The sequence below is a fragment of the Corvus hawaiiensis genome, chromosome 4 (genome assembly GCF_020740725.1).
Source record: "Corvus hawaiiensis isolate bCorHaw1 chromosome 4, bCorHaw1.pri.cur, whole genome shotgun sequence".
Lineage (NCBI taxonomy): Eukaryota > Metazoa > Chordata > Aves > Passeriformes > Corvidae > Corvus > Corvus hawaiiensis.
Genome location: NC_063216.1, coordinates 60,097,908 through 60,112,910, shown reverse-complemented (window position 1 = coordinate 60,112,910; position 15,003 = coordinate 60,097,908). Strand labels below are relative to the sequence as shown.

Sequence of the window (15,003 nt, the reverse complement as noted above, 5' to 3'; positions counted from 1 at the left end):
ACTGCAATTTCTTGTACAATGCTAGATTCTCTGTTTCTTCATCTAACCAGTCCTCAGCCTAAGTGTTTTTCAGGATTGTAGACATGTCTGGGATTAGACCACTGGCTGTTCACTTCAGTGTTTCTATGATGTGGTGTTCGCTGTACATTCAATGGTATATACTCCTGTGGTCCCTTTATTTTTTTGTATCCAGATAAAGAAAAATTAAATGGTATGAACTGTTTTACCATTAAGTTATCCAGACACTTTCTTCAAGCAGACAGAGTAAATATAGGCTGAAATAAGTCTGGCTATCCTTCTTTATTTTCTTAACCTGCTATACGTTTTTGTTGAAAGGTAGAATACTTTGGCCGCACAGTGAGGTAAACTGATAAAAACTGAAATATGAGCTGTATTGGTCAGTGAATTGGCTCAAAAATGTAGCTTCAGTGCTGTTTCTTCATTAAAATAATTAAAGTTTTTTTCAATTCTGTGAACAGTGTATTCTTCAGCCTGTAGATTTTTTTTTTTTTTTTACATGTTCTTCTCCCTCTTCTGCCAGAATGGAGTCATGTCTGGATTGATGCAAATGCTGCTTCTGAAGGTATCTGCTCACATCACAGAACAGCTGGGAATGGCCCCAGGAGGAGAATTCAGGGAGGCTTTCAAAGAGGTGCGAACTTGAAATGGCTTTTCTGAGATTATTGGCCTTTTGCTTCCAGAATTGAACTCAATAAAATCATTTTGTTATTGCCTAGAAAAGAGCACTCTGGCCATACCTCTGCTGAAGCCAGTGAAGTAGTAAAAATAATTTTTGACTTCAACATGTACCTTAAGGTGAAAAGATCTGTAGACATAGTGGTATGAAAGCAATTCCAAAAAGGCTTCAAATGATAAGGGTTTTTCTTGATGATATTTCTGAAGATATTTGTTTTCATTAATAATTTAGTTTCATTTAAACAATTGTTTTTGACTTCTGAATATTGATCTTGGTCCCACTGTTGGTGGTGTCAGGATTTCAGGCTGTGAAAACCAGCTCTAAAGGATTAGTGAGATCTTACACATTCCATTCATCTAGAAAAACTGGGGAAGTGAAATATCTGACTGGTCTGTTAGTCCTATATGGTCTTTTAACATCACCTTTTCTACTACTGCCAGCAGTGATACCTGGAACTAAATAGTAGCTGTGTATCACACTACTCATTTTGTCTTGGAATACTGGGACGCTGTTTTCTGTGTATGTATCCATCTTGCAGAATGTATCTTGCTATTTTTATGTAAATTATGTACTAGTAAGGAAATCTGAGAGAACATTGCTGATAAAGAATCTGGAATAATTTGGTGTCTTCATCCTTAATAAAAAGAAAACTTGTTCAAAGTGTATTTTCTTGAGCATTCCAGACCAGAACGAAACGTTTTAAGCATTTTCCATTTTAAGTGGGAAAGAAAAAAAATTATCTCCGTCCTGTTCTAAAGTGATTGCTGGAAATTTTTAAAGAACTGTGCATAGGAAAGAATTTTCTAGAAATTCTATTCTGTGCTAAAATTTGTCAGCATGAGCTACAGCCAAGTCTCACCTCACATTATCATGTGCTATCTGGCATCAGTTATTGTCTCATGAGCTCTTTCTTTAATATATTTTACCATTGCCAACTGAAAGATTAATGATCCTGACAAATCCTAGGTGAAAGCAAAATGATGACAGTTGTTTCACCTCAGACTTTATTCAGACTCAGATAGATATTGAGCCCCATTGTCACCTTATGAAGTAATAATCAGAAGCTTTCTGCTTCAGTAGAAGTAACCTCAAGGGTGTGGCATTACAATTTTTACAATACATTGTGTATTTGATCTATTCCTTTATGAAGTAATGTAGTAGTATTTTGTAAATTTTATTTACTGCAAAGCCAAAATATTTTTTTTATGTTGAAGTATGACACTACTTGCTCTTTTTTAAGATACCCTGTATAACACAGTAAATCCTTAACGTTCATTAATAAGAATGTGCTGTGCTGCAGTATGAAATGTTGACTGATTATTTGTATCTTCTGTTTCAGGCCAGTAAAGTACCTTTCTGTAAATTCCACCTCGGTGACCGACCCATCCCTGTTACATTTAAGAGAGCAATTGCTGCACTTTCCTTCTGGCAAAAAGTCAAGCTTGCTTGGGGCCTTTGCTTCTTATCTGACCCCATCAGGTATGAATAAGCACCTCATATGTTTTATGTTTGGGGTGTATTATTTAGTTCTTGAGTTTGACTTTAGTATGAGGGTACCCAGCCTGATGCAATGAAATCTGAAGTTAGTGAGAAGGATGAATATACAAAGTACCCTGCAATAATATGTATTTTTGAAGTGAAAGCTGTCTTTCTGATCTTGTGTCAACTCTTCCTTTAAAATTGTCTTGCAATGCATTACTTCCAGATGAAGCGTAAGATTAGGTGCTGGAGAATTCCTAGTATACTTAGAAAAAATTTCTTTAAATTATTATTTTTTTTATGCTGAGAATAAAATCTTTCCCACCACTGTGTGTGGATACTGTAAATAAAAGAGAGTAAGGGCATCAGTACAATAATTTGTATGTCCTTAAGAGTTCCACAGGTCTTAGGCTTTCTGTGCTAATTCACATCAGGATCAGGGCAGCTTGAGAACTAAATCTGCTGTCTGAGCAGATTTTTGGAACAAGAGGAAACTTCAAGAGTCCACATGTTGTCCACAGACTTCAAATGATTATTGCCTTTATAAAGGTGCATTGTTATGAAGTCTTGCCTTATGTTACTATTTCTTGGACAGCCATTCTTGGTTTCCCCTGCCTTTCAGAGACGTCCCTGTGCCAAATTTGCGTGCTCTTTCCGCAAGTAGATGTGTGATAACTTGAACTGGCTGAGAACGTGTGCACAATTGCTCTCCTAAATTCAGTCTCCACCTACGAGACTTGCAGTGGTGTTAGAAGTGCACTTGGCCTGGCCCCTGAATTTCAGTGCTTCTCTCATAGCCTGTGGCTGGAACTCTGCAGCTCATGCAGTGACATCTGGCATTTTTACAGGCTGTTAAAATAAGGCCAGGGCTAAAACGCTGTAGTTGTGTTGATCAAACTTTATGTTTTGCAGTTTTAACATTTACTTAATTGTAATTTACTGTAAATACTTGACATTACATTAATCTGTAAAATGAGCTTGACCATCTTTTAAGCCATTAACTATAGTTCATGCACCAAGTAAGTTTTCTTACTACTTTGTCTGATACCAGCATGAGACAATTTTCAGGCTTTTGGGGGGCATCTTTCTGTGCATTTTTTCCCATTTTTTTATCCATCCTAAGAACAGTCTGGTTTTCAACTGCAATATTAATGTTATTATAGTAAATGCACGCTACCTTCCTGATGAAGCTTGGCAATAACATTTCAGTTACTGTTGTACAATTGCTTTTTAAACATAACATGTGGATAGAGGTTGAAAACAAAAGGCATTTATTTCAGAAAGTTATTGGGTAGAGAGAGAGTATTGTGCATCCAGCCATCAACATGAGATTCCATGGAAAATGGAGTAATACTTAAACATCAAAATTGTCAGTCTGTTGATGTTTCTGGGTCTGTTGAAAGCTAGCATTTCTCCTTTCAGTTGCCCTGCTGACGTTTGTAGTGTCCTTTTCATCTTGGAAACTAAAGGAAGCCTGTTTGACATAATTCTTTAGTAGACAGTGATGCCAACCAGATAATTTCGTTGCTGCAGGCTATGACCCACAGCTAGAGGTGCTAACAGAAGGGTTTATAGTACCTATGAAAAGAATAAAAGCTCATTACATTTACTCCTGCAGTTCTTACTTTTCATTTCGTGCCCATTTTCTATTCTTCTGTTCTGCGAATTGGTTTATAACTTTGACTTCCCAGCTGAAGACCAGTGATTGACACTAGGAACCTGCAGATCTCTTTCCATGCCCTCAGACGGTGCCTTACAGCGTGCCTTTTTTGTTCCTTAAGTAGTCTCTGTGTGTTTAGTGATCAGATCTCCTTCCTCGGAAGAGCTCTCTATAGGCTCTTCTATGCCTGTTAATACACACGGAAAGTGGGGTACCATGGTAACTGTTGCCCCTGAAGCCCTGGGGGTTTTGCTGAGTTGAGTTGTCAGCTTTTAAAGTGGGAAGGGAGAAAATCCAGTTGAACTGGCTAAAGGCAAGTGACCTCTTTTTTTTCCCTTTCCTTCACTGTAGAGGCATTGTTAGGTATCAAGTTTTACAGGTTTGTGGAGATTATTTTCCTTCTGGAGAGGAAAACTGGGGGAGGAGAACTGTAGACTGTGTTTAGGTGGATAATGTGTGTAACACCCAATTGTTTTTATTCATTGGTTTGTCACAGACAAACAGATACTGAGAAAACTTACCTTTCTTTCAGTAAAGATGATGTGGAGAAATGCAAACAGAAGGATTTACTGGAGCAGATGATGGCAGAAATGATTGGAGAATTCCCTGATCTTCATCGAACAATTGTCTCCGAACGAGATATTTACTTGACCTACATGCTGAAGCAAGCAGCAAAGCAGATAGAACTACCTCGAGCTTCAGAAAGTAATTGTTTTAAAGCAGAGATTATGACCAGCAAGGTGTTTGTTGTATACTGGTCCAAAGTTCAGTTCTCAGGAAACCTGGGATGTTCTGTTCACGAATGCTGCATATCACATAAGATACAATGCTTCAAAAATTTAAAAGGGGTGTTACTCTCCTGCTGAAACCACCTAGAGCAGTAGACACTTAAGTTATGTTCCCTTTCTCATTGTGCTGTTTAAAACTGGAAAGTACTAGTTAGCCAGACAATATTTCAAAAGGCAGGGATCCAGTATGACAGCACAGCATGGGACAGTCATCTATCTCACTTGCCCCATTATTTCACCAAATTAATTGTTGTCAGTGGCTGCTAAGGGACTCATTTCTTGATAAGAAATGGGACTCGTTCTTTGATTCTCTAGTTTCAGTACTCTTCATAGGATTTTTTTTTAAATTATAAATTGGGCTGCTAGGAACTTTGATGATATGGCAATAATAATCATTTGTGACTCCACTGTTTCAGCAAGGTATGGGCATACAGAAAAATTGTATTTCTCTAATCTTTAGAAGTATTCTGCTGGCATATGTGATCTGCATGCCCTTCCTATAGATAAGCATACTGACGTATGTTACCTCTTAATATCTTAAGAAGATAGTGTTTGTCATCACTTTAGTGCAGAACTTCTTTCTAGTTGCAGTTCTGATTTAGAGCAACCCTAGAACAGACTGAGAAAAGGAAAATTTATAAAAAAACCAATTTGGTATATATATAGTAGTTCTACTGTTTTCAGTACAGTTTTGTTCCATTTTTGGGTTGGGCTGCTTTTCACATTTTTACTTTTTTTCTGGAAAAATCAAGGGTGGATATTTAAAGCAAGACAGTGGAACTTGTATTTTATATTTATGTATTATGCAGAATTTTCCCCATAAGAAAGCAGCCTGATTATTATTACTTAAAAAGTTTTTTGTGAATTATTTTTATTGTGGCATGGTGCTGTATTTTTCATTGGGGAAAACTTCCAGGAACCACATTTTGGGTGTTGTGAAATTTGGATGGTAGATGGGAGATGAGGGTGAGAGCTGGCATGTGTTGCATTGGTCTGATGGTAGCTGTCTAATTGCTGCATGTCACTGCCCTGGGTTTGCTCTTGCTGAGACAAGGTGTCTAACAGTGAACTTTACAGGGACAGGTGTGGCCTCAAGCATTGTTCTCCGATTGTGAGCCCAAATCTTGTCACACTTTGTGCGCCAGGTGCCACTGTCCAAAGTGGTGGAGAAAGTTCTGTGTTCAGGAGACAGCAAAGACCAGGAGTGTTCCTCATAAGCAGCACAGAAACGTGACCAACACAGAGAAGGAAAGAAATTAATTTAGTTTGCATCTGCTGAGCCTGTCACCCTGAGGCTGGAGTATGAACACTGGCCAGCTCTGTGTATGAAATAAATGACTGCTGAAAATCCAGAAACTGTGCTGACTTTTTCAGACTTTCAATGAAAGAGGCAGTAGGTGAAATGAGTATGTTATGTAGCAACAGGGTTTCAATATCTGGTAGCAAAAGCCCCCGCGTCTTGGAAAAATCAATTTTGTAATCTCACACATTGCCTATTTATTTATAGATTGAAATTAGTTCTTTTACAGATATGTTCCTTTCTCTACATCTCTCTCAGATGAACCTAGAAAATACATCCCAGCTGTTGTAGTTGGTGTTGTTGGAATGGGTCATGTACCTGGAATTGAAAAGAACTGGAATTCTGACTTAAAGATCCAAGAAATAATGAGGTAACAGTTGTCCTTTCCTGCATGTTGATGTAACAGCTTCTCTTGCTAAAAACCAGCAGTTTCTTTGGAGCTTTTTTGGTTGGTTGTCACAGCTTAAAGAGGCATCTCTACTGTCGTTCCTGCCATGTCAGCTCACTGACTTGCTGTGCAATGCTTGCAGATTATGCTTACAGCAAAGAAAAAATCAAAGGAAAAAAGTAAAGAGTTGAATATGGAGGGAAGTAGAGATGAGAATATGCCCTTGTCTAGAAAAAAAATTAATTGGTCCTCAGTTAAGTCTTCTAAAATGAAAATTTAAATGAGGGCTGTAGAAGATGGTGAAAACAGAACAAGGCTTTTAGTCTAACCTAGGTAAATATAAACCATTGGATTTAAAGCTTTTGTTTTGTCAGGACACTGCTGACTCTGGCAAGCTTAGTGACGCAGTTGCTTGTATCCTATTTTTAACTGTATATATAAGTAATGACTTGTTTTAATGTGTATCCCTAACTAATTATGAGCTGGTTTAAGGCACGTATCTGGTGAACTCTTGCTTCAAAGTACCTATTAAAATACATGTATGTGCTTTGTAAAAGACAGAATTGAAGAACTAAAGTTTTCAGACTACGTGTATCCGATAAAGTCACAAAGGTCAGGACTTCAGAAATACAGGAGAGATTATAATACAACTGGGTAGAATTGGTCTGTGGTGCTTTAGGATTATAGAGTCTTTCAAATATTGACACTTATCACATTCATTTATTGTGTTTATGTAACCACCTTACCCATCTCTTCAGAAGCTATGAAAACCAGAAAAGACTGACATCCCTATAAGTGGTATATTTAGACATCTGAAATACAATTTAGAAAGACTTTTGGTGTCTGGATTCAAGCATGCAAAGTACAGAAGCTCTGCCTAACCATTTATAATTACCTTTCAAGGCTAAGCTTCACTTGGAGTCAAAAACTAGATGTCCATATTCCTCTGCACCCTTGCAAATAACCTGTACAATGAAGTTGTCCAAAGCCATGTAGTTGTGTGGTGGATGTTGGCTGCATCATTAACAGCACAGAACTGAACAGCCCAAAGACCAGTTGCATGTCTTCAAGTCCTCACAGGTCTTTCTCACCAAAGTTTAGGCTCTGACTTGATTATCTTTACCATGCCAGTGCCATAACTGAGCAGAAGTGTTACTAGTATCTTTCACAAGACATTAATACTGCATTAACTTGATTTTCTGAAACAATATGAAGCAAATGACCTTTATAAGAGTGCTATATTTGCAACTTATTTTTCTTTAAACTTTTTTGACCCTCATGCTGTTGCACTGCAGTTGCAAAGCAGAGTTAGGGCTTTCTTTTGTGTGTTTAGTGTTATCACCTCTATAAACTGGAAAGTTTTAAAGACTTTCACAGGTACTTAGTTAAATTTTAGAACTTGCAACGTGAACTTGAAAATTGTCTGGATAAAAACATATGTATATTTCTAATTTTTTTATAATTTTTAAGTTCATGCTTTTTAAGTTCATTGAACTCTGCTCCAAGCAGACCTTTTGTCTATCACAGAATATTTTGAGTTGGAAGGGATGTGCAAGGATCATCGAGTCCAGCTCCTAAGCAAATGGCCCATACAGGGATAGAACCCATGGGCTTGGCTTTATTAGCACCGTGTTCTGACCAGCTATTATTAATTGATTTTTAAAATTTGTGGTGAGGGATTAGAATTGAGAAAGAGTAGGTAGAGAGGCATATGAGAACATGTAAAGAGGTGCCTTTACAGCATTCTTGGTTCAATACATATGCTTTTTTAGAACTCTCCTGTATCATGCTGTAATGTGCAAAATCTTACCAGTGATAACTTTTCCTTAGTTTGAGCACATGGATCTAAACTCAGTCTAGTTGTATCCTAATCTCAGAACATCTAACCTGGTTTGAGAGCACCCAGTGTTTTTGCACTATTGTAACTGATTAGTTCTGAATACATTAGAAACTTTTTCTGGAAATGAATAAATGATACGTTGAGGGTTCTTTGAAACAACATATGGAAACTTCTGAGTTGCCTGTGAGAGTATTATGAGTTGCTGTGGGTGCAGGGCCAGCTGAGCTGCTGCAGAGCCTGTTAGTGAGGGTGCAGGGCTGCATGTGCATGTGGCTGTGCTCTCAAAGTCAGCTTTATCGGGAAGGTAGTATTAACTGTTTGCTTCATACGCTAACAGTAAGACTGCTTGACAGTTTGGGGGTAGACCTAGTGTCCCTGTTGTCCTCTGCCCTCCTGGTTCCAGGTGGCTGGTGCAGAGACTTCCAAGCACTTCTGTGAAAATCTCAATATTCACTTTTAGTATTCTTCAAGAACTCTGTATATTGACTTAATTATTTTGGTAGGGTGATGGACAAGTCAAGGTTCCTAGCCATTAAGAAGAAAAGCTGTAAGTAGAAAAGGCTTTGTTAGTATTTGTTAATTGTTATTTAATTCATATGTAGCCCTTGAACATGAAAGAATACATTGTTCATTCATGATGCATCTGTTACCTGAAAATTTCCCTCACTATAGAGAGGAAGGGGAGAAAAGATCCTTTTTTTTTTAATTGGAAAATGCCTGCTGTTTCCAGCTATGCAAATATTAATATCGCATTCTATCTTTTGTTTCAGTGTGCCTCCTCCATCAACTTCAAGTAAGATTTTCAAATTTGTTTTAAAAGCAACAGTTTTTGGACTGCTGGGATATGGCTGCTACCGAATAGGTCACAGGACAGTTCAGTTTGTTCTCTCAATGCCAGCAACACAGAGCTATCTTCAGAGGCTGACAGAGGTGCCTCAGCAGTGAACATTGAGTGGAGGCTCTGTGTGAAGAAGGTGGCTGAAGAAAGGGTGATGGAGGCAACATGTAAACTGGACTGAAGAATGAGGATTCTAGTCAGAGTTGACTGATGCTGAGCAACACTCAATTACTATATAATAAAAGATTTGATACTAAAGTTACACCAGCTATGATCTGATTAATAGTTTTGATTCTTGGTAGGTGTGTTGCATGAAACCAGGTGATTCCAGATTGAGGTAAAAGAAATGTGTATGCAAATATATATATATATATATATATATATATATATATGTATATATATACGTGTGTATATCATATATGCATACTATATATATATACACTATATATATGCATTATATATAATATATATATTACTGATGATGTAGTACAGGGAGCTTAAAGAATGTGTGTTCATGGCTCCTTTCCAGAGGAAAGAACAACACAAAATAATCTAATCAGCTGCATCTCCTCTGAAGTTCAGGGACACTTGAGTGATTCTTTGCTTTTTTTCCTAAGGTATAATAATACCAAGTGGTTGTTTCTGGTGCCAGACACTTTTACACGTAATTTAAAAGGACATCTTCTCAATGTGTGTTTTATACCTAAAACGTTTAGGCTTTTTTTTAAACTTAAGAGCTTTCCAGAAATTTCAGAACTGTACAGGCTGTCATACGTACACGGCTCAAATTTTTTACAAGCCTTACTGAAGAACAGGAATGTTGCCTTTAGATTGTGTCCCTTGTTACCACCACCAGTTGAATTGTCTTTCTCCTGCATAGAGAAGGTATAGCCACCCCATCAGAATGCAATGTGGTTTGTGTCAGATGTTTACAGGACACTCTGTTCATTTAGATTAGCTTATTTAAACTGTATTATTTAGCCAAATCCTGCTGGTTTCAGTATTGTAAATTTAAGAGACTAGAACTACTGTACAATTTACTTTTGTTTCTCGGACCTTTCATATTTGGCATAAAAAGCCTGAATTAATCTGCCCCTTGTTTTTGCTACATGAAAATATTTTATTTATCAATGTAATGTCTCAGTGGATGAATATTTTAATCTATTTAATAGGAAAGCAGTGTTCAATTTAGTTTTTCAACCAACTGTAGCATTTTATTTGGATTACCTGCTATTTATACATAGAATTATGGGTACTACAGACTGCTGTTATTTTCTTTTTTAATTATCCAGAACAGTAATCCATCATCAATCTATTTCTTCCCTTTTTTTGGTTTTTTTTTTTTTTTAGTCCTAGGTTCGTATTTCATTGGAATTTTTGGTACCTTCCCTTTATAAGGATTGTCAGTGATTGTAAAATGCCCTTGGCAATCAGCTAGTCTGAGTTCAACAAGACAGATAACATTGTCATATCGAAGTTAACCTGATGTATTTGAATGGAAGAGTCCCATTTGCTCCTCAGGCTCATACAGTTGGTCATTGCTGAAAGTGAGGTTTTTATCTGTATTCTTTTGGGAGTGAAAGATAGCAACCACTGTGTGAGGCAGGAGGAGACAAAGGTGATGTTGTGTTTTGTGTCTGTGTTTTTTCAGTTGGTTCAATAAAATCCAGAAACCACTTTTAATAGGGTGCATTTCCAAAGCCTTGTGTTGGAAATGGTCCCGTACAGCCTTTTGTTTGCTGAAAATATGTACATGTATCTTCTGTACAGTGTTGTCTTTTTCAAGCTTTTAAAATTAAGGGTCTGATGCTCCTTTCTGTGATGGCATTGACTTTGCTGGGAGCTGGTCTGTCCATGCAACCTGATGCTTTTCTGCCTTGCACTTTGAAAATTTTATCAGTTCCAGTGCAGGAAATTATTAAAGTGCATGTTTGTCTTTAAACTTACTGAATCTAACCCTGTTCTGCATAGCTCTTAAGATAATGCTAGGTGCTTTTCTGGTTCTGGGCCTTACAGGTGTCCAGGGAATAAACCTTAGCAAATGAGAATGACAGCAATTCATGCTTCTAGGACACAAAGTGTACATGATAATATAGAAGACAGTGGGGCAGGTCCTTTTATTTTCTATTTATCAGTGCTTAAGAAACCACCAGCCATCTCTAGCAAGAGGAAAAGCAGCATTTGTAAACAATGTATAGAAGAGTAGAGTGACTGTCTGAATTTTGATTCCTGTTTTTTAAAAACGTTTAAGGTATTGTTTACAATTAAGCAGTCCTATTTGAATAATTCTATTACATTTTATGTACATTTTTAAAAGATGAAAGCAAAAGCTTAAGCTCACTCTTCTCCTGGCTTTACTGACATACCAAAATGTTGTTCTGTTGGTTGTTTTCTTGAGAATATTTAGCCGGTAGAATTAAATATATGGATATTTTGCTTTAAGTTATCTACAGATTTTTTAAGTATCTGCAGATATTTTAAAAGCTCTGTAGATCTTTGATATCTGTGCTCAGGTAATTTTACACAAAGGAAAACAAATCTAAGGTTAATTTTAGATAGGAGCCTTAATCTTGGGTGGGACTAATGCTAAATGATTGTCATGGAGCATTCTTGCAGACTTAATGTTTTATGCTTTTTAGCCAAAAGTGATTACCATCTAAGGTGCCCATTCATTATTCAGTTTTTCTCTCCACTCAGTACCTTAAGTCTATTGCTTCAATCTTTTTTTTTCTTTTTAAAAAAGCATATCAGCAGATTCTTCAGGGAACCTGTTTGTGGATGGAGAATTTGCCGTTTATCTTCCCACTGTTGCAAATTGGCAGATCATATGCACGCACTGTTTACTCAGTGGCACTGGAAAGTGATGAATTTGCAGAACTAACAATTTTATGAATCCATACGCAAATTCTTGATGTTGTATATTCAATGTTGTACTGTTTATATAACATAATCAGTGTTTTAGGTCCATTCTTTTCTGTTCTAGCCAGTCCTTTCAGTGTTAACAGCATCCTGTAAAATTTAAGTATATGTTGAATTGTCCCAGCCCCACCTCAACCTTATGAAGCCATATTATATTTTTTTGGTGACATGTACATCTGTTTTATGCATTTGTACATGTGATGTGAAGTATTTTTAACAATGTGTGCCTTTACTCTAAAATGATTTAAAGTAAACAGCAGTATGTTCTATTATATAAAAAATAAAATATTTTAACCACCATTTCTGTTGAAGGCATTTATTTTCCTAATTAACCAGTATTTTTATTGAGAGCAAACACTGGTTAGCTAGATCTAGTACAGGATAATTCCACCATCTAACACATTTTCCTGCAGGACATTAGTTGAACTAAATACCTCCTGCTGAGGGGCATCTGAGTGTAATGCTGAAGCAGGGAAACTAGTTTCTCTGCCTACCATGTGTAAAGAGGAAAAGGATGAGTTTCCCTGTCCTGCTGAACACACAGGGAGACTGTCTGCTCAACGTGAGTACTTAAATTCAGAGTCCAGAGTTAGGCATGGTGAGTTGATTTTGTTGTTGTTGCTTTTCTTTTAATCTCTCCAGTGCTGAGTCTTGCAAGGAGCTTGACAGCCTTAGTCCCAGTCCAGCAAAGCACTCCAGCATTGACTTAATATCAGGCACAGTCGTTTGTGCTTAAAGTGCTATCCTCCATGTGGGAAATAAAGACCCTTTAAGTGCAAAAGATGTTGAATGAGTGACAAAGAGCTTAATCTTTCAAATTGACACAGGTAAATCAATATGACCATTACTTTATAAAAAAGTATTAATACAAAGATGCTGTATTCATACTTAAAGTAACTATATATGATAAGCTGTATTCCATACAGATAATGTACCATCTGTTTGCACCCTTTGTCAATCAGTGGTCCATCTGTTTTGACTGTATGTAAAGCAAAGTGCAGCCCATTTTTCCTTCATCAGGCAAAGTTCCCTCCAGTTGCACTTGACGCTGTGGCTGACAAGAATTGCTGGGTAAACCATTTAGGTGGAAGAAAAAACTTTGAACATTGTAGTCCAGTAGTGTCCCTGGGAGTGGCAGAGGATGCTGCACAGCAGCTCGGCTCTGGAGCAGTGCTCGGTCAGGCAGCCTCAGGTGGCATCCAGCAGCTGCCTGCTTTGGGAGTGTATCGTTCACCAGCATTACACTGCACACTGCTGGCTCATGTCACATTTGCGGTGGTTTTTCTATACCAAATACTGAACAAAATATAAAAATTGACTTTTTAAGGTGGATTAAAATGTCTGGGTTTCCACTGGAAGATGTGTTTCCATGTGTATTGTAAAACATCTTAAAAACTGAGAAATATATCAAATTACCTCAAAGTGGTAGGCAGTGGGAACTACACATGGAAAAGAAACAGCACATTATCACTTGTGTAACCCTAAGATACTCATGTATGTATTTCCCTGTTTCTAAAACTGAAATAAACTTTAATTTTAGACTTGAGTGTTTTAAGACTGACATTTTTGTAAGATGTGGGAGCTTTTAAGTATTGGCAGAAGAAGGGTCACTCTTGTGGCTGACTGATGGACAGACTTCAGTGGGGTGCTGAGCCCGTGCTGTGGAAATGCACATGGAAGACATCAAGCACAGGACAAAAGTAGCTCCAGAGATCCACAGCTGAAATCAGTCTACTGACTCTTCAGGTGAAAAAATGCACCAGCTGTGTCTATCCTCACACCAGCAAGTCTTGTGTGTCCATGTGTATGTGGGGAGACCAGGAACAGCTGACACAGCTGTCCTGTTCAGCAGCTCCCAACTGAAGACGCTGGCTGGGGGTTGTCCTAATTATCCCCTCCCTTGTCGCTTGCCTTGTGCCCACTGCAGAGTGGAGCTTTCAGGGAGGCAACAGCAGCAAAGATGGAGCTACCCTTACCCTCACTCCAGTAGGGAAGAGGGTAGGAGCTGGTGCTGTGTATGCTCTTTTCAGTCACAAGATCTTGTCCTTTGAGTCCTGGCACCTGGCCTGGCTCCTCCTTGGTGGCTCCCTGCTGGGGACGGCTGTGCTGCAAAGTGAGCAAACACTCGTTTTTGCTTGTTGGAGGTTTTGTCTGTGGGTTTGTGTAGTACAACACAGAGAAGCTCTAGCAGCGTTTGGGACGGGGGAAAGATGCACACAGCCACTTTCACACTTGCCTTATCCAAGATACTTGGTGCCTGTGTATCATGACTAACGCTTGAGGGAAAAGGGGGAAGAATCAGACTTGAAAAAAAGCCGTATCCCTTTCTTCCAGTTTCAGTAGGAGGAGGCTTGTGCCTCCTCCCAGCTAAGTGACATTATGTCAGTGGTAACATGTCCGTGATTTTGGCTGCAGAGATGATTTATAATCTGGAGAAAGTAATGAAGAGTGATATTTGAATAGAGCAGGGTGGTTATTAATGTGATGTGTCTCTGCAGCTACTAAACTGCACATCTGCTTTCTCCATGGCCAGCAGGAGTGTTCTGTGTCTGCTCGAGCTGTGTGTGGGCAAGCCTGGCAAGGTTACTCAGGGCTTTAAGTTTGTACAAGTGCAACAGGGTTCTGGGTGTGCACCACCCGGCACTGGGCAGCTCCTCTCCCCCTCCCTGCTGCCATCCCCACGTCGTCTCTCATCCAAGTTCTTTAGAGCGGAGAATCTGTTGCGTTTAGATGGAAAGTGCAAGTAATAGTAATAATTTAGTGCCATCTACTGTCTGCAGATGGTTTACCTACTCTGTCCGGGTTCAAGTGGAGGCATCCACCGGACCCTTCAGAGAAGGTAAGTGTGCACAACTTGGAGAGGTTTGGTCTTGACTCACCAGTGTGGTACCTGCTTTTAACTGAAATAACACAAAACATGAACATTCTGAATACTGACCTGTGGCATACATTCGTTTATCTTTTTTCTTGTTGTGGGTGCAGCGCCCCCGCGCCCGGCTGGCGGCTGCCGCCGGCCGCCCCTCCCCACGCCTTCGAGCGGGCTGAGCTGCCCTGCCCGGGGCCAAATTTGATCCGCCCGGTCCCAGCCAGCCGC

General features: G+C 38.7%; 1 protein-coding gene across 5 annotated transcripts in view; it reads left to right on the top strand.

Annotated features, from left to right (window-relative positions):
• TRABD (TraB domain containing) overlaps positions 1 to 13,455 on the top strand; it is a 35,637-nt gene extending 22,182 nt beyond the window's left edge. For all 5 annotated transcript variants that reach the window (XM_048301163.1, XM_048301165.1, XM_048301164.1 and 2 more), the window contains 5 exons: positions 542 to 652; positions 2,037 to 2,176; positions 4,369 to 4,541; positions 6,183 to 6,294; positions 8,923 to 13,455. In XM_048301163.1, the coding sequence (XP_048157120.1) occupies positions 542 to 652; positions 2,037 to 2,176; positions 4,369 to 4,541; positions 6,183 to 6,294; positions 8,923 to 9,097 (711 nt within the window). In that variant the 3' untranslated portion in view covers positions 9,098 to 13,455. The remainder of the gene's footprint in view (positions 1 to 541; positions 653 to 2,036; positions 2,177 to 4,368; positions 4,542 to 6,182; positions 6,295 to 8,922) is intronic.
• Positions 13,456 to 15,003: the final 1,548 nt, after the last annotated feature.